A 25715-nucleotide genomic window follows, 5' to 3' on the forward strand; every position below is an offset into this window, starting at 1 on the left:
GCTTAGGTAGATACACCATACAGTAAGATGGGGGTAGGCTTTAGGCTTCATCCAGCGCACAACCACAAAGGAAGATTTATAATTTACTTACTCAACTGCTGCTGCTGCTAAGTCACTTCAGTCGTGTCCAACTCTGTGCGACCCCATAGACACAGCCCACCAGGCTCCCCCGTCCCTGGGATTCTCCAGGCAAGAACACTGGAGTGGGTTGCCATTTCCTTCTCTAAGGCATAAAAGTGAAAAGTCAAAGTGAAGTCACTCAGTCGTGCCTGACTCTTAGCGACCCCATGGACTGCAGCCTACCAGGCTCCTCCATCCATGGGATTTTCCAGGCAAGAGTACTGTAGTGGGGTGCCATTGCCTTATCTGACTTACTCAACTAAGAATGAGTTATCAGTCTTCCTAAACTGTTGCTTTATTTTCTGAGAATTCACTTTTGCCTCTTAAATGCATTTCTAAAGCTTTAGTTAAGGAAGTCATCTGCATGCACTTTCAACTCATAATTAAATTTGGCTTCTAAATATTTCTCATGTGAACTTATAAAAGCCTCTGGTTTTGAGTTGAAAGAGACACATGTACCCCGATGTTCATCGCAGCACTGTTTACAATAGCCAGGAGATGGAAGCAACCTAGATGTCCATTGGCAGATGAATGGATAAAGAAGTTTGGTACATATACACAATGGACTAATTACTCAGCTATTAAAAAGAATGTATTTGAATCAGTTCTAATGAGGTGGATGAAACTGGAGCCTATTATACAGAGTGAAGTAAGTCAGAAAGAAAAACACCAATACAGTATATTAACACATATATTTGGAATTTAGAAAGATGATAACAATGACCCTATATGTGAGACAGCAGAAGAGACACAGATGTAAAGAACAGATTTTTGGACTCTGTGGGAGAAGGCAAGGGTGGGATGATTTGAGAGAATAGAATTGAAACATGTATATTATCATATGTGAAAAAGATCGCCAGTCCAGGTTCGATGCATGAGACAGGGTGCTCAGGGCTGGTGCACTGGGATGACCCTGAGGGATGGGATAGGGAGGGAGGTGGGAGGGGGGTTCAGGATGGGGAACACATGTACACCCGTGGCTGATTCATGTCAATGTATGGCAAAAACCACTACAATATTATAAAGTAATTAGCCTCCAATTAAAACAGATAAATTAATTTTTTTTAAAGCCTCTGGCTTTTTAGGCAAAATGGTTATACCATCCTTACTTGGGTATGTTTCAGTTCAGTTCAGTTCAGTCGCTCAGTTGTGTCCGACTCTTTGCAGCCCCATGAATCACAGCACGCCAGGCCTCCCTGTCCATCACCAACTCCCGGAGTTCACTCAGACTCACGTCCATTGAGTCAGTGATGCCATCCAGCCATCTCATCCTCTGTCGTCCCCTTCTCCTCCTGCCCCCAATCCCTCCCAGCATCAGAGTCTTTTCCAATGAGTCTGTTTTAGTAGATGGGAAATATTTGGGTTGTAACAGGTTTATTCTCTGCTCCAGGCTTTGTAAGAACTCCACAATTCAATTTCTGACAATTCACAACATCTCAGTAGTATGTTAAATAGGAAGAAGATAACTATTTTTGTAGGTCAAGAACAAGAAACAGTTTTACATATTGTTCAAGCAAATACATACATCGTAGTCTACACATTACATTTTTCCATCCCCCACTATCATGTAAACTCCATCAGAAAGGGGGCTTTGTGTCCTTTGTTCACTGCTGTACCCACAGTTCCTAGAGCAGTACCTGGGAACATAGTATTCAGCAAAAACATATTGCATGAATCAATGACTAAGTGAATATTGAAAGCTTCCTATATAATATTTGTGGGGGGTATAGAATTATCAGGGGTATATTGGTTTGCTAGGAGAAGGCAATGGCACCCCACTCCAGTACTCTTGCCTTGAAAATCCCATGGACAAAGGAGCCTGGTAGGCTGTAGTCGATGGGGTCGCTAAGAGTCGGACACGACTGAGCGACTTCACTTTCACTTTTCACTCTCATGGACTGGAGAAGGAAATGGCAACCCACTCCAGTGTTCTTGCCTGGAGAATCCCAGGGATGGGGGAGCCTGGTGGGCTGCCGTCTACGGGGTCGCACAGAGTCGGACACGACTGATGTGACTTAGCAGCAGCAGCAGCAGGGCTGCTACCCTAACGAGTATGTGCGTGCTAAGCTGCTTCAGTCATGTCTGACTCTTTGAGACGCTATGGACTGTAGCCCTCCAGGCGCCTCTGTGCATGGGACTCTCCAGGCAAGAATACTGGAGTGGGTTGCCATTTCCTTCTCCAGGGGATCTTCCCAGCCCAGATCGAACCTATGTCTCTTACTGTCTCCGGCATTAGCAGGTGGATTGTTTACCACTACTGCCGCTTGGAAAGCCCCATGGAGTAGCTTAAGTAGAAATTTATTTTGTCACAATTCTGAGAGCTAGCATCGAAGATCAGGGTGTTTCCCGGAATTATGTGACAGTCCAGTGGTTAGGACTCTGTGCTTCCATTGTAGGGATTATGGGTTCAATCCCTGGTCGGAGAAACAAATCCCACATGCCTCAAGGTGCAGCCAATAACAAACAAAAACACCATCAAGATATTTACAGGGTTCATTTCTTCTGAGACCTCTCTTCTTGGCTTCTAGATAGCTATCTTCTCCCTGTGTCTTCACATGGTCTTCCTTCTGTGTTTGTGTCCGAATTTCCTCCTTTTATAAGGAGATCATTCGTGGAGAAGGCAATGGCACCCCACTCCAGTACTCTTGCCTGGAAAATCCCATGGATGGAGGAGCCTGGTAGGCTGCAGTCCATGGGGTCGCTAAGAGTCGGGCACTACTGAGCGACTTCACTTTCACTTTTCACTTTCATGCATTGGAGAAGGAAATGGCAACCCACTACAGTATTCTTGCCTGGAGGATCCCAGGAAAGGAGGAGCCTAGTGGGCTGACATCTATGGGGTCGCACAGAGTCGGACACGACTGAAGCGACTTAGCAGCAGCAGCAGTAGCACCCTGATGCCTTCATTTTAACTTAAATCCCTCTTTAAAACTATGTTCATCTACAGTACCGTTCTGAGGTACTGGGCTTTAGGGCTTCAACATATGAATATGGGGGTCAGGACACAATTCAGCCCATAACAAGAGATCAATCCATTTCATAGACCTTTAATAATAAAATACTGTTTTTTTTCTTATAATAAAGGTTATATAAAATGATTTAAAAGTTCAAACAGTACAGAAATGAATAAAGACAAAGTACCTAGTAGTTGTGTTTGGGGTTAAGATTTGAGTAAGGTTTTGTCAAGATAGTTGTTGCCTTTGGTTCTGGGAAATAAAATGTAATTATTTTACATTTTAGCTTTTTGACAAACCACTTCTATGTGGCTGTATCAAAACAGGTGAGTCAGAATGGTCAAGTCAAAGAGACTGTGTAGAAACAGCCAGTTTCATCTGCTAATTAAGAGAATGTGGAATAGGGAAATAAGGTAAACTCTGGATAGTAGTTATTTAAGGAGGTGAAATGTAATCAGCGAGGAGTGAACAGGAAACCTCAACAGTATTGGTAATCTTTATTTCTTAAGATGCATGTTGGAGGCACAGCTATTACATGATTTTTATGCCTTGTAATAATAATCAATGATAATCATTGTAATGATAATCTGCAAAAAATTTCACAGATTCTTGGACTTTCAATACATCAAGTTTGATTTCTTTACTTTGTGATTTTATAGTAACTTTCCTGTGAAAATGATTATTCATAATATTGAAAGTACTCAGAAAAATGTTTTCATGTTTCTTTGAACTTTTTCAATGGGCAAACTAAATATTTGTTGAAATCTTTATAAGAAAATATTTTCATAATAGCTAATAAAAATGTATTAGCTCACATATGATTTAGGGAGTTTATTTTCTTCCCTTAGATTTTTATATTGTTCTTCAACATATTGATTATTTCACATTTAATATTTTGCATTTGTGATTACTGATTTTTACCTTAAATATTTGAATATATTTTTAATACAACTCTAATATACTAATGGTAAAATATCTGGATGTTATAAATAGTACTGAGTAGACATGTTTATGGTTTAACATTAACAATGGAAACGTTATGTCTAACAGAAAAAAAGTTTGAATGGAATGAGCGCAGAAAGCCACCTGTGCCATTGAGGACTGACCATCCAGTCATGGGAATACAGAGTGAAAAAAATTTTATAAATACAAATGCAGCTGATGTCATTATGGGAGTGGCTAAAAAGCCTAAACCAATTTATGTTGACAAAAGAACTGGAGACAAGCATGACCTTGAAACTTCAGGACTGGTTCCAAAGTACATCAATAAAAAGGTAGCCTTATGATAGATTAATAAAATCTGATATGTATAAAATAGATAACTAATGAGAACCTACTGTATAGCACAGAGAACTTGACTTGATGCTCTGTGGTGACCTAATGGGAAGGAAATCCCCAAAAGAGGGGATATATGTAAACACATAGCTGATTCACTTTGCTATAAGACAGAAACACAACATTGCAAGCAACTATACTCCAATAAAAATTTGTTTTAAAATTAAGTAGTATTGTGGATATCAGCACAGTATTATAAAGCAATTACCTTCTAATAAAAAATTATAAAAATAATAGAGAAAGAAAATAGAATTTTTAAAAAAAATTCAAGGTGAAGATTTGGCATAGATTGATCTATCACTCAACTAGCTAGTTAGCTCTTAATAGTAAGCTTTTAGCAAGCTGACAGCTAATGTACACGAAAAACAATGAACAAATTCACTAAACTTGGTTATTTATAAGATAATTATCATTTGTTTATATCTTTACTTGTCACATATCCCTATCAATTAAGATGGCAATTTCATGTATATACTTTACTGACTTTGTCTACAGAGACCCAGACTCAGCATTTCACATAGTGTTGCCTATAATTTAAAGTATTAGCAGTATTTCAAGATGATAATGCTTCTTCACATTAAAAACCTCTTCAAAGTTATGGTTCAGTAATTTCACCTTTTTCTCCTATTACTGCAATAGTTCATCTTAGCTTCCAAAAGAGAAGATCTTTCATAGGATGACCAGCTGTCCAGTTGCCCGGGACTAAGTTTTCCCCAACATGCAGGGCTTTCAGTGCTAAAACCAGAATGGGGAAAATTTTCAAGTAATAAAGTGTTATATAATTGACTACTGTAATTTTTAAAAAGACCTGATATTCAAATTATTCATAAAGATTCTATTATTACTAACGGTGCTTTCTGACAAACTCATAGTTACCAGTGGGAAGTGGAAAAGTAGAGGGGATTAAGAGGTACAAATTAGTATGGATAAAATAAATAAGCTACTAGGATATATTAAACAAGTAAGCTACAAGGGAAATATAGCCAACATTTTTAAACAGCTTTAAATGGTATATATAGTCTATAATTTATAAAAATTTTGAACCATTATGTTGTACACCTAAAACTGATAATACTATTGTAAATCACCTTTACTTCAATTAAAAAACAGTGCTCTCACTGAACAAATTCTCTAGATTGTCAATGCTCATTCCCCTGAAGTCTGCATTTGGTCCAAATCTAGTATGGTGAAAGTACAGAGAATTTGGAATGAACAACAACATGTAGTTTAGTAAAGGAAAACTACAGTTGTTTTCCTTAATTTCAGTTCTTAGTATATTTAAGAATTAGATCAGATCAGATCAGTCGCTCAGTCGTGTCCGACTCTTTGCAACCCCGTGAATCGAAGCACTCTGGGCCTCCCTGTCCATCACCAACTCCCGGAGTTCACCCAGACTCACATCCATCGAGTCAGTGATGCCATCCAGCCATCTCATCCTCTGTTGTCCCCTTCTCCTCTTGCCCCCAATCCCTCCCAGCATCAGAGTCTTTTCCAATGAGTCAACTCTTCACATGAGGTGGCCTAAGTACTGGAGTTTCAGCTTTAGCATCATTCCTTCCAAAGAAATCCCAGGGCTGATCTCCTTCAGAATGGACTGGTTGGATCTCCTTGCAGTCCAAGGGACTCTCAAGAGTCTTCTCCAACACCACAGTTCAAAAGCATCAATTCTTTGGCGCTCAGCCTTCTTCACAGTCCAACTCTCACATCCATACATGACCACAGGAAAAACCATAGCCTTGACTAGACGAACCTTTGTTGGCAAAGTAATGTCTCTGCTTTTGAATATGCTATCTAGGTTGGTCATAACTTTCCTTCCAAGGAGTAAGCATCTTTTAATTTCATGGCTGCAGTCACCATCTGTAGTGATTTTGGAGCCCATCTCTAAAAGATACTCATTTTTGGTGAGGTGGAATTGTCACTAGAAGCACAGTCATTATTGTAAATCTGGAAGGAATAACCTTTCAGAATATTCTAGGATTTAGTTATTAGTTTACGTTATCTTGGGCGTCCGTGGTGGCTCAGCTGATAAAAAATCTGCCCACAATATGGGAGACCTGGATTCGATCCCTGGGTTAGGAAGATCCCCTGGAGGATGGCAAGGCAACTCACTCTAGTATTCCTGCCTGGGAAATCCCATGGACTGTATAGTCCATGGGGTCGCAAAGAGTCGGACACAACTGAGTAGCTTTCACTTTCACTTTACATTATCTTTGTAACAGAATGAGAGAAATGAAGAGGAAAACAACTTTAGAACTGTCCATCCTATCAGTGTAGTGTAAATAATTCACAGTACTATTTCAGTTTGAATATATTCACTTGTGTATGGTTTGGAGTAAAACAGACCTTGAAAGTACTGAACAATAGTCTTTTCAGGACCTTCATTTCTATCTGAAAAGGTGCTTATCAGATAAGCATATGATTTCATTGCTGAAAATTATAGAAGCATGGGTTTAGCTGTTTAAATGTAGAAGTTTAAAGCTTAAAAAGCTTATGAAAAGAACCTTACATGAAACCTATTTTACTTTGCATGTTTATCAAACACAAAAATGCTGGAAACACACATAGTATGAGTACAAAATTCTAAAGAATAGTAATGCATAATAATGAGCGTGCTTAGTCACTCAGTCGTGTCTGAGTCTTTGTGACTCCATGGACTGTAGCCTGCCAGGGCTACAGAATCCCCTCTGTCCATGGGGTTCTCCAGGGAAGAATGCTGGAGTAGGTTGCCATTTCTTTTTCCAGTACATAATATAATGTGTGCGTGCTCAGTTGCTTCAGTAGTGTCCGACTCTTTGTGACCTTGTGGACTATAACCCACCAGCCTCCTCTCTGTCCATGGGATACTTCAGGCAAGAATACTGGAGTGGGTTGCCATGCCCTCCTTCAGGGGATCTTCCCAAGCCATGGATTGAACCCACATCTCCTGTGGCTCCAGCCTTGTAGGCAGATTCTTTACCTCTGAACCACTGGGGAAGCCTATGCTTAATAATAACTTGTGGCAAAAAAGAAAGGAAGAGGAAAAAAGAAATTGTAATAGTGATGGTTGAGGGGCTTGCATTAAGGTTATCTGGTGATCCACCATGATGAATCCAATGCCTGTTCACAATCAAAACAGGATCCTCAAGGCCATTGTTAGAGAAAAACTACTTAGTCCCTGAAAAACCCCTGATGCTCAGTTGGCTAAGACACCTCAGTAGGAGTCTGGGAGCTGGCAGCACACGCCAATGAAGATTTCAAGCTTCTCTTTGATACTTCCTCCTTCTATGGCCCCTGGAGGCTGCTCAGACTTCCTGTCCCATAGGGTGTTGAAAAGCAGAAATTTCATTCTCCTGGCTTTTTAAAACCATTTCCACCATCATTTCTCCACCATCTCACACACACACACACACAAAACACCCCTTCTCCTTTGACGATCATGCTGTGTGTCCCCCTCCTCATGGCTGCATTCTGGGTAAGCCGCCCACTTCGATACATTTTCTGCCTTGAACAGGAAATTGAGTCTCCATCACAGAGACAGAAAAATGCTAGGTTAGTCTACCTGAGCTTGTCTACCAAGCAATGCAGATTCTCTGCTCCAATGGCACCCCACTCCAGTACTCTTGCCTGGAAAATCCCATGGATGGAGGAGCCTGGAAGGCTGCAGTCCATGGGGTTGCTGAGGGTCAGACACGACTGAGCGACTTCACTTTCACTTTTCACTTTCATGCATTGGAGAAGGAAATGGCAACCCACTCCAGTGTTCTTGCCTGGAGAATCCCAGGGACCGGGGAGCCTGGTGGGCTGCCGTCTATGGGGTCGCACAGAGTCGGACATGACTGAAGTGACTTAGTAGTAGTAGTAGTAATACTCTTGGTGGCTAAGCAGTCAGAGCTCGGGAAGGACTAACTCAGCTTACTTTCCACTTACCAGAGTTAAGTTTTAAAATCTATTATTGTTAAGTGAGACAGTAGGTCCTTTTTAGGGTGATGCCATTTTTTAAAAATGAGCGAACCTCATGTTTTAGTTCCAAGTAAAGTATTGTGTACCCATTTGTGCCATGAGGGCAATTTGTGTTAGCACAGTGAAGCATGGATGTTGGCCTGAGTTATACAGAGATAATAGTAAGACAGCATTTCAAATTCTAACTCTGCCACTTACTTAACTCCATGATTTTTTTTAACAAGTTATTAGATTTATCACAGCATTGTGATGATTAAATGATATAAAATATATTAAGCACTTGACACAATACCTGGCACCTAGTAAAAATTCAATGATGAGTGGATATTATAATATATGCAATTATTAATATCAATAGTATGCATTAGCTCTCAGTGATCCAGCACATGAGAATATTTCAGATCACTGCAGCTTTTCCTCATCTGTGAGGCAGTTCTTTTTCTTAAACAGAATATGCCACATATAATCTCTTGTGATGACACAGAATCATCATTATGAACCTCACTAATTGTACTGAGCTGAAAAGAGGTGTTGCTCTCAGTGTTTCCTGAAGTGGACTGAACTGGTTACCATTGAACTAATTTACCCAGAGTACTAATAACTAAATGCTCAGAGTACTGAGCTCTTAGTGTTTATCTGTATAGTGCTTTGCAACTTTCCAGAGCACATTTATATTAATAGCTAAGGTTTCTATCCCTTGTTCAGTCAGGATTAGGTTGGGTTATGCTGTGGCTAACAACCCCCAAACTTAAGTAACTAAAAGTAACTTAAGTTTTAGTGCTTCCTTGTGCTGCATGTCCTTTTGAGGGTTGCTGGGAGCTCTACTTCCAGTCCTCATTCCAGGACCCAGCAACCCAAAGCATACCAGAGAGAAAAAGAACATCATACCAGAGAGAAAAAGAACATGGCAAGTCATCCATTAGTTCATAAGATTCAAAAAGGACAGAAGTTACTTGCACTCGCACGGGATAATGCTGGTCACATGGCTACATCTTACTTGAAAGGGGAGCAGGGAAGTATTGCCTCCAAGGAGAAGAACCAGGATATTTGTGCATAGTTTCAATGACTCATATCTCTCAACAGCTGCTTCCTCAGAGAGATCTTCCCTGACATTTTATCTCAATTAGTTCTCATGACTCTCTTTCTTCTTACTGTATTTATAAATGTTATTTTATAATCTCTTTTTGATGAGCTTTTCTCCCCACAGAAAACACATTCGGTGAGGACAGAAACTGCCTTTCTTATTCACTAGTGTAGCTGCCACCAAGTACATCCTCAAATAGTTTTTTTGGAGAATGAACAGGGGAGTAGTTCTGTGTCTCTGCACAGTGGTATCAACACATTCACTAACTTGAAAGAATCACAGCTGATTGCTTCACTGTCAGTCCTTATAAGCAGCCCAGGAGCCTAAAATTGTATTTTGTATTTCCAAAAACAACCTTAGGGGCCCAAGTCAATTTTTTTTTCTTAAAGCAGATGTGCCTAGTAGTTTTAAGAATCTGTTTTTACAATGCATTAGAAGCATTTATCTTCTTTAAAAAAAAAAAAAAAAAAAAAATTATGCAAAAGAGACCTCAAGATAAAAGCTACTAGTTCCCAATAGGAAAAACAAAAAAATCACTGACTTGTCAATTTGCAGTGTTTTGAGCAAAGGCTTTAAGTCTGTAACATCTCTTTTGCTCCTAATCTTTGCTTGGTATGTACACATATACAAGATAACTTTCAGGATTTTTTTTTTTCTGAAAAATCTTTGTAAGGATTATGGTGTCACACCTGAATATATATGTAAGCGAAACGAGGAAGTAAAGAAAGCCCAAGAAGAATATGATAACTATATCCAGGAAAACCTCAGGAAAGCAGCTATGAAAAGGCTATCTGATGAAGAAAGGGAAGCAGTTCTGCAGGTAAGCGTTCTGTAATTCACGTCTGTGTGGAATTCTTTGGAACATTTCTGAAAGGAGGGCCTAACATCAATGATCATTAAGCCCAGCACTTTGATTTTTGAAATCAGAACACTGTCTTTTGGTTACAGTGACAATTACATGCAGCAAAGCTGTTTCTTTGGGAAGAGCAAAATGTTGTAATATAAGGATTGTTGAATAATAATTCTTTTCTGACTGAGTGAGCTTCTGTTTTTTTCTGAGTAGTGTCATAAGAAAGTTCACTTTCTCCTTCAGTGAATATGCATCAGTTCAGTTCAGTTGCTCAGTTGTGTCTGACTCTTTGCAACCCCATGAATGGCAGCACGCCAGGCCTCCCTGTTCATCACCAACTCCCAGAGCTTGCTCAAACTCATGTCCATTGAGTGGATGATGCCCTCTAACCATCTCATCCTCTGTCATCCCTTTCTCCTCATGCCCTCAATCTTTCCCAGCATCAGGGTCTTTTCCAATGAGTCAGCTCTTTGCATCAGGTGGCCAAAGTACTGAAGTTTCAGCTTCAACATCAGTCCTTCGAATGAACACCCAGGACCAATCTCCTTTAGGATGGACTGGTTGGATCTCCTTGCAGTCCAAGGGACTCTCAAGAGTCTTCTTCAACACCACAGTTCAAAAGCATCAATTCTTCGGTGCTCAGCTTTCTTTATAGTCCAACTGTTACATGAATATGCATAAATAAAGCAAAAAAGCATTTTTATTTCCATTCCCATGGCCCTGAATTTTTCAAAAATAATATTCATAAAATAGATATTTTTCACTAGGTGGAGCTCTAGAATAATTGAAACTGTCCTGTCCCTAGACCAACTTTTTTTTTCTTTCTTATAAGCAAATGTCTAGATTTTAAAATAACCAAGTGTTACGTTTTACCTATGATTTCTTTATTTTGACTAAAATAGACTTAAAGACACTTATGTTGGAGTTTTTAATGCAAGACTTTTATCTGAAGCATTTAAAATATTTGGGGGATATGAACACAGTTGCTCAATCATCTTTAGAGAGTATTTAGTAAGCATCTACTTATATTCTTCTAGAGTCATCCTGTCTCTTATAGAGGTAAAAATAGTACTTTATTCCTTGTTTTGTTACTGTGAAAACTTTCTACAAAACAATTTCTAGTGACCTTTTTAAAACAGAAAAAAATATATTTTTACATTAGTTTCTATCAAAAAAGGGATTCATATGCTGTTATAAATTCTTAACATTTTATCTGTCATCATAATCATCAATAAACATTTATTTTTATTTATTTATTTATTTTTAAAAATATGGAATACTTCACAAATCTGTGTGTCATCCTCGCACAGGGGCCATGCTAATCTTCTCTGTATCATTCCAGTTTTAGTATATGTGCTGCCGAATCGAGCACCAATGAACATTTATTAAATACCTGTTCTGCATAGAGTATCCGGAGAGGGCAATGGCACCCCACTCCAGTGTTCTTGCCTGGAGAATCCCAGGGATGGAGGAGCCTGGTGGGCTGCTGTCTGTGGGGTTGCACAGAGTCGGACATGACTGAAGTGACTTAGCAGCAGCAGCAGCATAGAGTATCATGCTAAGCCCCAAGAGTCATAAGAAAATTTCTGCTCTGAATAATGTTGTGATTTAGTTGATGAGAGGTGCTCTGTATATGTGTACATACAGAGATATGTGTCTATGTATAGATCATGTTTTATAAGGTTCCCAGGCATGAACATCCACTGCGAGATGTAGGTAGGTCTTTAGCTGGGCCTTAAACTACAAAGTAAGAGAGTGTCCCACTGGACAGGAGTGGCCTGCGGGCAGGAACCAAGTCTCTCTGTGGTCAGCAGTCTCTGCATTGTCTAACCTGGTGCCCGGTGTAAACCCGGATGATTAATAATAGTGCGCTGGAAAGAAGAAGGGAGGACAGGCAGGCAAGAAGGCTGGCAGACGTGGCTGCCTGTCACTTTCAGGAAGAGCTCTGCTCTTGGTTCCGTCCCTCCCTCTTACTCTCCTTTCTTCCCTCCTTCTTTCTGACTCTGCCATTCTTAAAACTTATGTGCTTTTGTGAAAGCCATTTTGTATCTAAATAATGCTGAAAGATAGGAAAAGAGAGGAAGAACTTCCCTGGGAAGGAAAAGGCTCTTTGCTCAGGCACCTCCATAGTAGATCAGCAAGCCTTGGCTTCCTAATGTGGTCATGCCGTTTCTTTGCATACACTCTGATGGACAGTAGCTGACCCCACCTTGGATGCCTTGTTAGCCTGAGTAGTGTAGCTGCCATGGTAACAAAGCCACTGGCTCTGTTTCTAACAAGCCCTGAACACTGCTCCCTCCCCTGGTTGAGCTGTGTGTCACTCTGTGACAATATGTTCACATGTCCCCAGGTAGGATTCATTCTGCTTGTTCTTTAGAATTACAGTCCCATTATCCAGGAAGGAATCATCTGGCCTAAAGATTCCAAACTTCTCATTTCCCAGGTGAGGATATAAAATGCAAATATATTAAATGGGCTCTTTTGTTCATCCATCCATCCATTCATCTCCTGAACATCTACCATGTTCTAGGCCTTCTACCCAGCCCAAAGGATACCATTATGAGCAAAATAAATGTGGTCCTTACTTTCAGGGAGCTTGGAGTTTGGCTTACATTTGCCCTGGTTCACACAATTAACAACTAGCTAAAGAGGGGCAGCTTCCCTGGTGGCTCAGTGGTAAAGAATCCACCTGTCGGTGCAGGAGATGCAGGTTTGATCCCTCAGTCGGTAAGACACCCTGGAGGAGGAAATGGCAACCCACTCCAGAAATCTTGCCTGGAGAATCCCATGGACAGAGGAGCCTGACAGGCTACAGTCCGTGGGCTTACAAAGAGTCGGACAGGACTGAGCAACTAAAGGACAGCAACAAAGAGGGACTAAAGGCACATCCACCAGTCCCCGGGGAGGTGTTTTCTCACCACATAGCACACACGCGCACAGAGTATAACAGCGGGAAGCTCTATCCACCAGGGATTCAGGAAACATGCTGGACAGGGATTCTGAAGAGAATTTACAAAGGAGCTACTTACAGAGGTGAAGCAGCGCTAAAGGGAACCAGTGGGGAACATTGAGGCACCCAGGACTAGGGACAGTGGGAATCACCACCACCCTAGGCTGGAAAGACAGGGGCTGGAAACAGCATTACCAGAGCCAGGTGGGAGCTGGAGCCTGGAAGAGGGGTCCCTGATGGGCATTGTAGTCACAAATGGAAGGGCCAGTCGTGTCCAGGTGACATCGAGGAGGGGGAAGAAATGCCCCAAGCTCACTTTCCTCCCACCAGTGCCCTCCGTGGCTGAACTCAGGCAGCGGCTGGGGGCAAACACTGGGGAAAGAGCAGCCCACAGGGATTAATATTCTCCCCCCTAACACCTACCACCTAGTTACAGAGCAGAGCTAGAAGGTAAAAAACGGATGGGGGTGGGGTGGCAGCAGAGGAGCCTGGAGCTGAAGACACTTTTTACTATTTTGTGACAGCTTCTCCCTATATGAAGTTTCCCCAAAATTAACAACATTGCTTCAGTATCAGACCAGAAGGAAGGAAAATTAAGATATAAAAATAAGGGAAAATCAGGTTTGCTGCAGTGCATAAAAGATTTTTTTTTTAGATGAAATAACTAAAAAATAGCAAAGAGGTTATTTCAATACAATCTGAAATATTAATCACATTTAGTTCCCATACCTAGCAGTTGACTTTGAACCAAATGTTATTGTACAAACTAGAATATAAAGCAAACTCTCCTTTAAAAAGAAATACTGTGAAACGTATAGCTGCTGTGACCACAAGTAATAGGGAAATATCACCCAAGGAGCTTTGAAAAAAACCTTTGATATTTCAAAGTGTATAAATACATAGATTTCACCTCTGCAGTGGGTACCCCTGTAGAGCACTCTGGAAACACATTTCCCATTTCATAATGAAAGGCTATGGAAAAATAGAACTCTTTTGAAGACTTCTTTTTGGAATACTTCTCAAACACTATTAAGAACTGTGTTTAACTCATCCCCCTCTTTTTAAAATTTAAAAGATATTTTTCCTTCTGTCTTTTTTCTTGATGTAATCTCTCTCAAGAAATGTTCAACATCTGTAGCCTTTTTTCTCAACAAATCTTCTCTATAAACTGTGTCCAATCCTGTAGTCATTTTTATCTTAACATGGAAATAAACCACTTTGTCCCCTGAAAAGTTTACAAGATTGTATTTGAGGGCTTATTATGAAGGTATCGTTATGTAAGACAGTTCTAATTCCCTCATAAATCTAAATGTATAGCTATGCTTTTTAAAGACTACATTTTCTTTCTTTTTTATAATCAATAATTTTAAATTATGCCACTCTTGATCTCTGGCTCAGTTCAGCTCAGCTCAGCGCATTCGCTCGGTCGTGTCCAATTCTTTGCGACCCCATGAATCGCAGGCCTCCCTGTCCATCATCAACTCCCGGAGTTCACTCAAACTCATGTCCATTGAGTCAGTGATGCCATCCAGCCATCTCATCCTCTGTCGTCCCCTTCTTCTCCTGCCCCCAACCCATCCCAGCATCAGAGTCTTTTCCAATGAGTCAACTCTTTGCATGAGGTGGCCAAAGTACTGGAGTTTCAGCTTTAGCATCAGACCTTTCAAAGAAATCCTAGGGCTGATCTCCTTCAGAATGGACTGGTTGGATCTCCTTGCAGTCCAAGGGACTCTCAAGAGTCTTCTCCAACACCACAGTTCAAAAGCATCAATTCTCCGGTGCTCAGCTTTCTTCACAGTCCAACTCTCACATCCATAGATGACCACAGGAAAAACCATAGCCTTGACTAGACGAACCCTTTGTTGGCAAAGTAATGTCTCTGCTTTTGAATATGCTATCTAGGTTGGACATAACTTTCCTTCCAAGGAGTAAGCGTCTTTTAATTTCATGGCTGCAGTCACCATCTGCAGTGATTTTGGAGCCCAAAAAAATAAAGTCTGACACTGTTTCCACTGTTTCCCCAGATGCCATGATATTAGTTTTCTGAATGTTGAGCTTTAAGCCAACTTTTCATTCTCCTCTTTCACTTTCATCAAGAGGCTTTTTAGTTACTCTTTACTTTCTGCCATAATGGTGGTGTCATTTGCATATCTGAGGTTATTGATATTTCTCCCGGCAATCTTGATTGCAGCTTGTGCTTCTTCCAGCCCAGCGTTTCTCATGATGTACTCTGCATAGAAGTTAAATAAGCAGGGTGACAATATACAGCCTGGACCTACTCCTTTTCCTATTTGGAACCAGTCTGTTGTTCCATGTCCAGTTCTAACTGTTGCTTCCTGACCTGCATATAGGTTTCTCAAGAGGCAGGTCAAGTGGTCTGGTATTCCCATCTCTTTCAGAATTTTCCACAGTTTATTGTGATCCACACAGTCAAAGGCCTTGGCATAGTCAATAAAGCAGAAATAGATGTTTTTCTGGAACTCTCTTGCTTTTTCCATGATCCAGCGGATGTTGGCAATTTGATCTGTGGTTCCTCTGCCTTTTCTAAAACCAGCTTGAACATGTGGAAGTTCACGGTTCACATATTGCTGAAGCCTGGCTTGGAGAATTTTGAGCATTACTTTGCCAGCGTGTGAGATGAGTGCAATTGTGTGGTAGTTTGAGCATTCTTTGGCATTGCCTTTCTTTGGGATTGGAATGAAAACTGACCTTTTCCAGTCCTGTGGCCACTACTGAGTTTTCCAAATTTGCTGGTATATTGAGTGCAGCACTTTCACAGCATCATCTTTCAGGACCTGGAACAGCTCAACTTGAATTCCATCACCTCCACTAGCTTTGTTCGTAGTGATGCTTTCTAAGGCCCACTTGACTTCACATTCCAGGATGTCTGGCTCTAGGTCAGTGATCACACCATCACGATTATCTTGGTCATGAAGATCTTTTTTATACAGTTCTTCTAGGACTTCCAATACCATGTTAAATGAAAGTGGCGACAGTGGGCATCTTTGTTTTATTCCTGATCTTAGAAGAAAAACTTTTAGCTTTTTACCATTGAGTATGATGTTAGCTATGGGCTTGTCATATTTGACCTTTATTATGTTGAGGTATGTTTCCTCTATGTGTACCTTGTTGAGAGTTTTTTAATCATAAATGGAAGCTTAATTTTATCATGCTTTTTCTATATCAATTGAGGTGCTCATATGATTTTTATCATTTATTTTACTAATGTAGCATATCACATGGACTGATTTGTGGCTGTTGCACCCCTAGAATAAACCCCACTTGATTACAGTACCAGCATAACTTGTCTTATTGTACTTCGTTTTATTGTGCTTCACAGACATTGAGATTTTTACAAATTGAAAGTTTGTCATAACCCTGCACTATCATATGATGGTTAGCATTTTTTAGCAATATAGTACTTTTTTATTAAAGTATTTGTTTTTTAAGACATAATGCTATTGCACACTTAATAGACTATGATATGGTGTGCATGTGTGTGCTCAGTCGTTCAGTCATGTCCGACTCTTTGTGACCCCGTGGACTATATAGCCCATCAGGCTCCTCTGTCCATGGAATTCTCCAGGCAAGAATACTGGAATGGGTTGTCATTTCCTCCTCCCTAGATTCCGACCCAGGGTGGGTTGTTTGTTTTATTGAAGTGGTCTGGAACCAAGTCTGATATATCTCCAAAGTATGTTTGTATATGGTTCTTTTAATGGATTGTTAAATTCAGTTTGCTAATATTTTGTTGAGGACTTTTGCATTTATGTTCCAAGGGATATTGGCCTGTAATTTTCTTTTCTTGTGGCACCATGGTCTGATGTTGGTACAAGGATCATGCTAGCCTCATAAAATGAGTATGAAAGAGTTCCCTTCTCTTCTGTTTTTTGAAGAGTTTGAGAAGGATTGGTAAAATTCTTCTTTGAGTGTTTGGTAGAATCCACTGTCTGATCTTGAACTTTTTATTTGTTGGGAGGTTTTTGGTTACTAATTTAATCTTCTTAATAGTAATTGGTCTGTCCAGATTTTCTCTTTCTTCATGATTCAGCCTTGGTAGGTTGTATGCTTCTGGCAATTTATCTGTTTCTCCTAAGCTTTCCATTATGTTGGCATATAATTGTTCATAGTAGACAACATGATTCTTTGTATTTCTGTGGTATCAATTATAATATCTCCCCTTTCATTTTTGATTTTATTTATGTGAGTCCTTTTTTTTCTTGGTGAATCTAGCTAGAGCTGTGTTAAATTTGTTCATCCTTTCAAAGAACCAGTCATTATTTCACTGATCTTTTCTATTGTCTTTTTAGTCTCTATTTTATTTATTTATGCTCTAATCTTTGTTATTGCCTTCTACTAACTTCGGGCTTTGTTCTTCTTTTTCTGGTTCCTAGAGGTGTAATGTTAGGTTGTTTATTTGGGATTGTTCTTGTTTCTCAAGGTAGGCATTTATTACTATGAACTTCCATTTTTGAACTGCTTTTGCTGAATCTTATAAATATTAGTATATTTCCGTTTTAGTTTCATTCAAGGTATTTTTAAACTTCTCTTTTGGTTTCTTCTTTGACCCATTGATTGTTCAGTATCATGTTGTTTAATCTCCACCTATTCATGAATTTTCTGATTTTTTTCATATGGTTGGTTTCTAGTTTCATACCACTGTGATCAGAAAATATATTTGATATGATTCAGTCCTCTTAAATTTTTTAAGACTTGATTTATGACATAATATATGATATATTCTGGAGAATATTCTATGTACACTTGAGAAGAGTATGCTTTTTTAGTCATTTGGATGGAAAATTCTTTACATTTCTGTAAAATCCATCTGATATAACCTGTCATTTAAAGTCCTTCCTTACTGATTTTCTGTCTGGATGATCTTTTCATTAATGGAAGTAGGGTATTAAAATTCCCCTTCTATAATCATAGTGTTGTCTGTTTTTTGCTTTAAATTTGTAATATTTGCTTTGTATATTATGACGCTCCTACGTTGGGCTTCCCTTGTGGCTCAGCTGGTAAAGAACCTGCCTGCAATGTGGGAAATCTAGGTGCAGTCCCTGGGTTGGGAAGATCGCCTGGAGAAGGGAAAGGCTACCCACTCCAGTATTCTGGCCTGGAAAAATCCATGGACAGTATAGTCCATGGCATCGCAAAGACACAACTGAGTGATTTTTACTTCACTCACTTCACATGTTGGGAACATAAATATTTACAGATGTTATATACTCTTGTTGTATCAACCGCTTTATCATTATGTAATGCCCTTTTTCTCTTACTACAGTCTTACTTTTAAAGTCAGATTTTTCTGACATAAGTATATCTACCCCAACCTCCTTTTGGTTTACATTTGAATGAGATATCTTTTTCCATCTGTGTGTCAGGGGTCATAATTTCAGGGCAATATTCCATTTTGTTTTTACTTTCCATTTTTGTGTAAATAACATGATTGGTATACCCATTGTGAACAATAGAAAGCATTAATTTATAAAATTTCATTGCATGAGTTCAATCAGTTTGATCATTTTGTCAGTGGGGTTTCTAGTGCATTGTGATAAGAAATAATAACTAAGCAGAGATGGAAATAACCATTATTGTTCCTAAAGAGATTCCTAATTTTGAATTTGTTGGTTTCTGAGAACATTAAACATTAACTACCTTATTGAATTGGTGGCTCAGATGGTAAAGAATCTGCCTGCAATGCAGGAGACCTGGGTTCAATCCCAAGTTGGGAAGATCCCCTGGAGAAGGGTATGGCAACCCACTCCAGTATTCTTGCCTGGAGAATCCCCATGAACAGAGGAGCCTGGCGGGCTGCAGTCCATGGGGTCGTAAGAGTTGGGTTTGACTGAGCGACTAAGTGCACACACATACCTTATTGAATTAGCATGACATTTCAGTCATTTGTAGAAGAGATTAATGGAAAGTATAGATCTCTTAACTATGTGGAGGAAGAATTCTTCCTGATATTGAAAACACATAAAAGATCATCTCTTGTTAATTTGAATTTCATCATTTTATACCATTCCATTTAGTCGAATACAAGAAAACATGTCCATGTATGTCAGAATCTAGTGTTTTGATGATTTCTCTGTTGAACTAAAATTTTTTTAAGAAATAATTTCCTGTTCAAAAAATTTTTTTTTGCTTGGGGATATCAGTTCTAAGTTGTTTTTACCAAAGCATTTGCTAAAAGCTTAGTTTCATACCACACATAATTCCACATACATGTATTTGATGGTAAAAACAAGTACAGTAAGATTAAAAACAAAGAAAATAAATACTCCCAATGGGAAATGAGCACACAATCAAGGATAGGGTTTGGCCTCTATACAGTCTGTCTTGTTACTATGGCCAAGAACTTGATAAACACATATCATTTTTTAGTTATTTAGTTATTTAGTTATTTTTTGTCAGTTTTCTTTACCTGTTTACATTTTTCCTCCCAGTGCAATTTTCTTTGTGATTTACTCTGCTCCTGTGGTTTGCTTTGGTATATACAGTTTTCTTTACGATTTGCAGGGGCTGAAAAAGAACTGGGAAGAGGTGCATAAGGAGTTTCAGTCCCTCTCGGTCTTCATTGACTCCATACCAAAGAAGATTCGCAAGCAGAAGCTGGAAGAAGAGATGAAGCAGCTGGAGCACGACATTGGTGTCCTTGAAAAGCACAAAGTCATTTATATTGCTAATAAGAAATAGTGGATTTTAAAAAATAAAATCATTTTAGCACATGGAAAAAAAACACAGAAAACATAAAAATGAAACCATAAGTTTTTTCAAGGAGGAAAATACTATGAAGAAAAAGTCTTTACCAAAATGCTTAGGCAGTTTTTAAAGAAAAATTGGATTATTTACTTACATAGAGAACACAATTTTTTTTTTACTAGCATCCAGGTTTCCTTGTAACCTGATTAAAATTTGATTTTAGATTTTCCAGTTCTATAGCATAATTCATTATAATTATGTACTTGTTTCAGATAAACATTCATTTCTGGGCCCTGAAAAAGTCAGCACTTAGAACTTCACATTTTTTTCTTCACTGTGTTAATACAAGAAACACAAGGTTAAAAACTGTAAAGTATTTTGAATTAGAAATAACTGTGTACTCCGTGTACTTTTACTACTCTGAAGTGTTTTCGACATGTTGTTCCAAAGATCCACAAATTACATGTATTCTCTGGTAGCCTGTGTCATTTGCAGCTATTCACACATATTAATATTTTCAATATCCATAATGTTATATAGGCTGAGAGGCTTACATTTGAAGGAAGAAAAATTAAGAAAATAACATAAAATCAAGGAGAAAACTTATAAATTGCATCACTGAGGATTGTTAAAGAGAATCACCTTCTTTCTGACATTCGACTTTCAAAACCTGTTATTCTAGGTGCCTTATATTCCATATTTTACTATATGTATTTCACTAATATGGGATATTACTTTTACTTTCTGGCTTTCTCTATTTTGTGAATTCTAGTATTTCTATTTGTAAGGTTACATAATTTATTAAGCAATAAGTTTATGTAAGTAGAGCTGTCTTCAACTCAAATGAGCCTATAAGTATCCGAGAAGGAAAAAGATTATTTTATGAAATCTTAAATTATAGAAATTTGGTAAAATACATGAAATTACAAAATATCAGAGCAATAACAATTTCTACTACTTACACCGATTTTTATTCTACAGACAACACCAGGGGGAAAAAATGACAATTTTTTTCAAGCTTTTTCACAAGCACAGAATTTGGGAGCATTGTAGAAAAGCTTACTTTAGTTAAAAATTTTTATATACAAATATTTTTGAAAACACTGTAAAATTTTTGTCACATCTGTGTATAGGCATCATTTCTTTATTCCTTTATTACCTTAGGACAGATGTAAAAAAAATATATAGCTGACCCTTTAACCATACAGGGGCTAGGGGCACTGATCCTCCACCCAGTTGAAAATTTGCATATAGCTTATAGTCAGCTTTTTGTCTACTTGGTTCCTCCATGTTCGTGGTTTTGTACCCTCAGAGTCAACCAACCACAGATCATGTAGTACCGTAGTGATTACTATTGAAAAGAAACCACATGTAAGTGGACCCACACAGTTCAAACTCATGTCATTCAAGGGTCAACTGTATATGATAAATTCTCACTTATCTAGAATTTTCTTCCTTTGTAAAACAATAATACACCATTGTCTGGGGACTTCCCTGGCCATCCAATGGTTAAGACTCACTGCAGGGGTCGTGGGTTCAGTCCCTGGTTGGGGAAGTTCTGCATGCTGTATAGTGCAGCCAAAAAGAAAAAAGAGAGAGAGAGAGAACTCCATTCTCTGTATACACCACATTTTGCTTATCTATCCTTCTGTAGATGGACACTTGATTTGCTTCCATGTTTTAGCTGTTGTAAATAATGCTGCTATGAACACGAGTGTACAAATATCTCTTCAAAACCCTGCTTTCAATTCTTTTGAGTGAAAGTCTGAAAGTAGATTTGCTGAATCATATGGTTATTATATTTTTAAGTATTTGAGGACCTATCATACTCTTTTTCATTGTTGCTCTACCATTTTGTTGTTTTTAGCCGCCCAGTCATAACCAACTCTTTGCAACCCCATGAACTGCAGCACACCGGGCCTCCCTGTCCCTCACCATCTCCTGTAGTTTGCCAAAGTTCATGTTCATTGCATCAGTGATGCTGTCCAGCCATCTCATCCTCTGATGCCCTCTTCTCCTTCTACCCTCAATCTTGCCCAGCATCAGGGACTTTTCCAATGAGTTGTCTGTTCGCATCAGATGACCAAACACTGGAGCTTCAGCATCAGTCCTTACAGTGAATATTCATTTTACCTTCCCACCAATGCTGTACAAGGGTCCCAATTTTTACACATTCTTGCCAACACTTGTCTTTTCTGTTTTTTGGTAGTCGTCATACTACCAGTCCCACTAATAGTTGGGAGGTGTTACCTTATTTTAGTTTTGATTTGCATTTCTCTACTGATTAGTGATGTTAAGTGTCTTTTCTTGTGCTTATTGTTGTGTGTGTTTTGTGTGTGTGTTCAGTCGTGTCTGACTCTTTTGGGACCTCATGGACTATAGCTCACAAGGCTCCTCTGTCCATGGGATTTCCCAGGCAAGAACACTGGAGTGGGTTGCCATTTCCTTCTCCAGGGGATCTTCTTGATCACAGGAAACAAACCTGTGTCTCCTGCCTTGCAGGTGGATTGTTTACTGCTGAGCCATTTGTATATCTTCTGTGGAGAAATGTCTCTTCAAGCCCTTTGCCCATTTTGTAAATTGGGTTGTTTGGTTCTCTGTTGTTGAGTTTTATGAGTTTTCTGTATATTCTGGGTATTAATCCTGGGTCAGATATAAGATTTGCAAATATTTTCTTCTATGGGTTACCTTTTTACTTTATTGATAGAGTCTTTTGATATACAGAAATTTTCCGTTTTCATGAAGTCAAATGTGTCTGTTTTTTCCTTTGTTACCTGTGCATTTGGTATCATATCCAAGATGGTATCACTGCCAAATCCAAAGTTGTAAACATTTTATCCTACACTTTTTTCTCCCAAGAGTTTTATTGTTTTAGGTCTTACATTTAGGTCTTTGATTCATTTTGAGCTAAGGTTTATATATGATGTTAGATGGGATCCAGCTTCATTCTTCTGTATGTGGATATCCAGTTTTCCTAACACCATTTATTGAAAAGTCTGTCCTTTCCCCATTGAGTGGTCTTGGACCCCTTGTCCAAAACAATATCACCATATATGTAATGTTTTATTTCTGGGTTCTCTATTCTATTCCATTGGTCTATATGTCTGTTTTATATGGTATCACACTATTTTTATTACTGTAGCTTTGTAGTAAGTTCTTAAAATTGGAAAGTGTTGAATCTTCCAGTTTTGTTCTTTTGTGAGATAGTTTTCGTTAGTCAGAATGCCATGAGATTCCACGTGAACTTAGGATAGTTGCTTCTATTTCTGCAAAAAGGTCAAAGGGATTTTGATAGTGATTGAATCTGTAGATTGGTTTGCGTAGTATTGACTTTTTAGTTAAGCCTTCCAATTCATGAACATGGGATGTGTTTCCATCTATTTTAATTTCTTTCAGCAACATATTTCAGCAATAATTTTCATTGCACAAGTCTTTCACCTCCTTGGTTAAGTTCATTCCTAAATCTATTGTATGCTATTGTAAACAGAATTGTTTTTGTAATTTCCTTTTCAGATTGTTATTTTTGGTCCATAGAATACAATTCACTTTTGTGCATTGATCTTATATTTTGTTGCTTTGCTGAGTGCATTTATTAATTATAATAGTTTTTTCTTCTGTGTATTAAATCTTTAGAGTTTTCTACATGGACTGTCAAATAATCTGCAGATAATTTTACTTTTTCCTTTCCAATTTGGATGTCTTTATGTCTTTTTCTTGCCTAATTACTCTGACTAGAACTTTCTGGGCTTTCCTGGTGGCTCAGTGGTAAAGAATTCACCTGCAGTGCAGGAGATGCAGGAAACGCAGGTTAGATCCCTGGGTCAGGAAGATCCCCCGGAGTAGGACATGGCAACCCACTCCAGTATTCTTGCCTGGGAAATCCCATGGACAGAGGAGCCTGGCAGGCTACAGCTCATAGGGTCACAAAAGAGTCGGACATGACTTGGCAAATAAACAACAGAACTTCCTAATTCTAGTCAAACATCCCTACCTGGTTCTGGATCTTAAGGGAAAAGCTTTCAGGTTTTCATGATGATGTTCATTGTGTGTGCTAAGTCACTCAGACTCCTTGTTACCCTATGGACCATAGCCCACCAGGCTCCTCTGTCCATGGGATTCTCCAGGCAAGAATACTGGAGTGGGTTGCCATGCTCTCCTCCAGACCATCTTCCTGACTCGGGTCAAACCCTTGTTTCTTCAGTCTCCTGCATTGACAGGTGGATTCTTTACCACTAGCACCACCTGGGAAACCGTGTTTTTAGTATACAGCTTCCATTATGTTGAGACAAGTTCCTTCTATTCCTAGTTTGTGTGTGTGTGTGTGTGTGTGTGTGTGTGTGTGTGTGTTTATCCTGAAAAGGTGTTGTGAAGATCACTTTTTAAACTAAGTGATATCTCTCAAATGATCAGTGCATTCTATCCTAGTTACAAGCTATATGGGAAGAAAAATCATAATCAAAAAGGTATCTTGGCTAGAACAGAGCAAAAAAACAAAAACAAAAACAAAAATCTCTTTAGTTAACAAAGCTCATTCATTCTCATTCAACAAATACTGTCTGCTACAGATGGTGACTGCAGCCATGAAATTAAAAGACGCTTACTCCTTGGAAGGAAAGTTATGACCAACCTAGATAGCATATTCAAAAGCAGAGACGTTACTTTGCCAACAAAGGTTCTTCTAGTCAAGGCTATGGTTTTTCCAGTGGTCATGTATGGATGTGAGAGTTGGACTGTGAAGGAGGCTGAGTGCTGAAGAACTGATGCTTTTGAACTGTGGTGTTGGAGAAGACTCTTGAGAGTCCCTTGGACTGCAAAGAGATCCAACCAGTCCATTCTGAAGGAGATCAGCCCTGGGATTTCTTTGGAAGGAATTATGCTAAAGCTGAAACTCCAGTACTTTGGCCACCTCATGCGAAGAGTTGACTCATTGGAAAAGACTCTGATGCTGGGAGGGATTGGGGGCAGGAGGAGAAGGGGATGACAGAGGATGAGAGGGCTGGATGGCATCACTGACTTGATGGACGTGAGCTTGAGTGAACTCGGGAGTTGGTGATGGACAGGGAGGCCTGGCGTGCTGTGATTCATGGGGTCACAAAGAGTTGGACAAGACTGAGCGACTGAACTGAACTGAACTGATTAATCAGAAACAGTTCTGGTTTGCTGGGTAGAAAAATGACTATGTTGGAAGACTATAAATATAAATGTATTTATTTATATTGAAATTGAAACTAATTGAAAGAAAAAAAATAACAGGAGGCTATTTTGCAAAGGAATAAAAAGGGGGCCCTAAATTAGATTTTGTAGTTAAGAGGCTACACTTCTGAGGATCTGACATTTAAAAATAAACTAAAGAATGAGTAAAAGTTGGGAGAGATGGAGAAGAGAAATACTGTGGAGGGAAAAAGAATGCACATGAAGAGAATAAAATGTGTAAAGGATCTTGGATAGGAAACCCTCAACCCATAGGAGGAAGGCAGTCATTAGGGCTGGAGTGTACTTAGAGAAGGGAGAAAGATTTGGGAATTTTTTTTGGTACCTTTTTTTTTTTGGTTGTGCCTCTAGATCCCCTGGAGAAGGGAAAGGCTACCCACTCTAGTATCCTGGCTTAGAGAATTCCATGGGGTCCCAAAGAGTCAGATACGACTGAGCAACTTTCACTTTCAATTTCACTCAGCATGTGGGACCTTAGTTCCCAGACCAGGGATTGAACCTGTGCCTCCTGCATTGGAAGCACAGTCTTAATCACTGTACCATCAGGAAAGTCCTGAGAAGGGAGGA

The 25715-nt window shown here is 39.1% G+C and overlaps 1 protein-coding gene and 1 non-coding gene across 2 annotated transcripts in view; one reads left to right on the top strand and one right to left on the bottom strand.

Moving 5' to 3' along the window:
* Positions 1 to 23800, top strand: part of ENKUR (enkurin, TRPC channel interacting protein) — a 37882-nt gene extending 14082 nt beyond the window's left edge. Inside the window, exons 3-5 of the mRNA XM_005905238.3 lie at positions 4125 to 4348; positions 10106 to 10252; positions 19755 to 23800. Coding sequence (XP_005905300.1) covers positions 4125 to 4348; positions 10106 to 10252; positions 19755 to 19931 — 548 coding nt within the window. The 3' untranslated portion in view covers positions 19932 to 23800. The remainder of the gene's footprint in view (positions 1 to 4124; positions 4349 to 10105; positions 10253 to 19754) is intronic.
* On the bottom strand, positions 11548 to 11654 carry LOC138990586 (U6 spliceosomal RNA). The gene has a single exon (XR_011466713.1). It is a non-coding gene; the product is annotated as a U6 spliceosomal RNA (small nuclear RNA).
* Positions 23801 to 25715: the final 1915 nt, after the last annotated feature.

This window comes from Bos mutus, chromosome 13, assembly GCF_027580195.1.
Source record: "Bos mutus isolate GX-2022 chromosome 13, NWIPB_WYAK_1.1, whole genome shotgun sequence".
NCBI lineage: Eukaryota > Metazoa > Chordata > Mammalia > Artiodactyla > Bovidae > Bos > Bos mutus.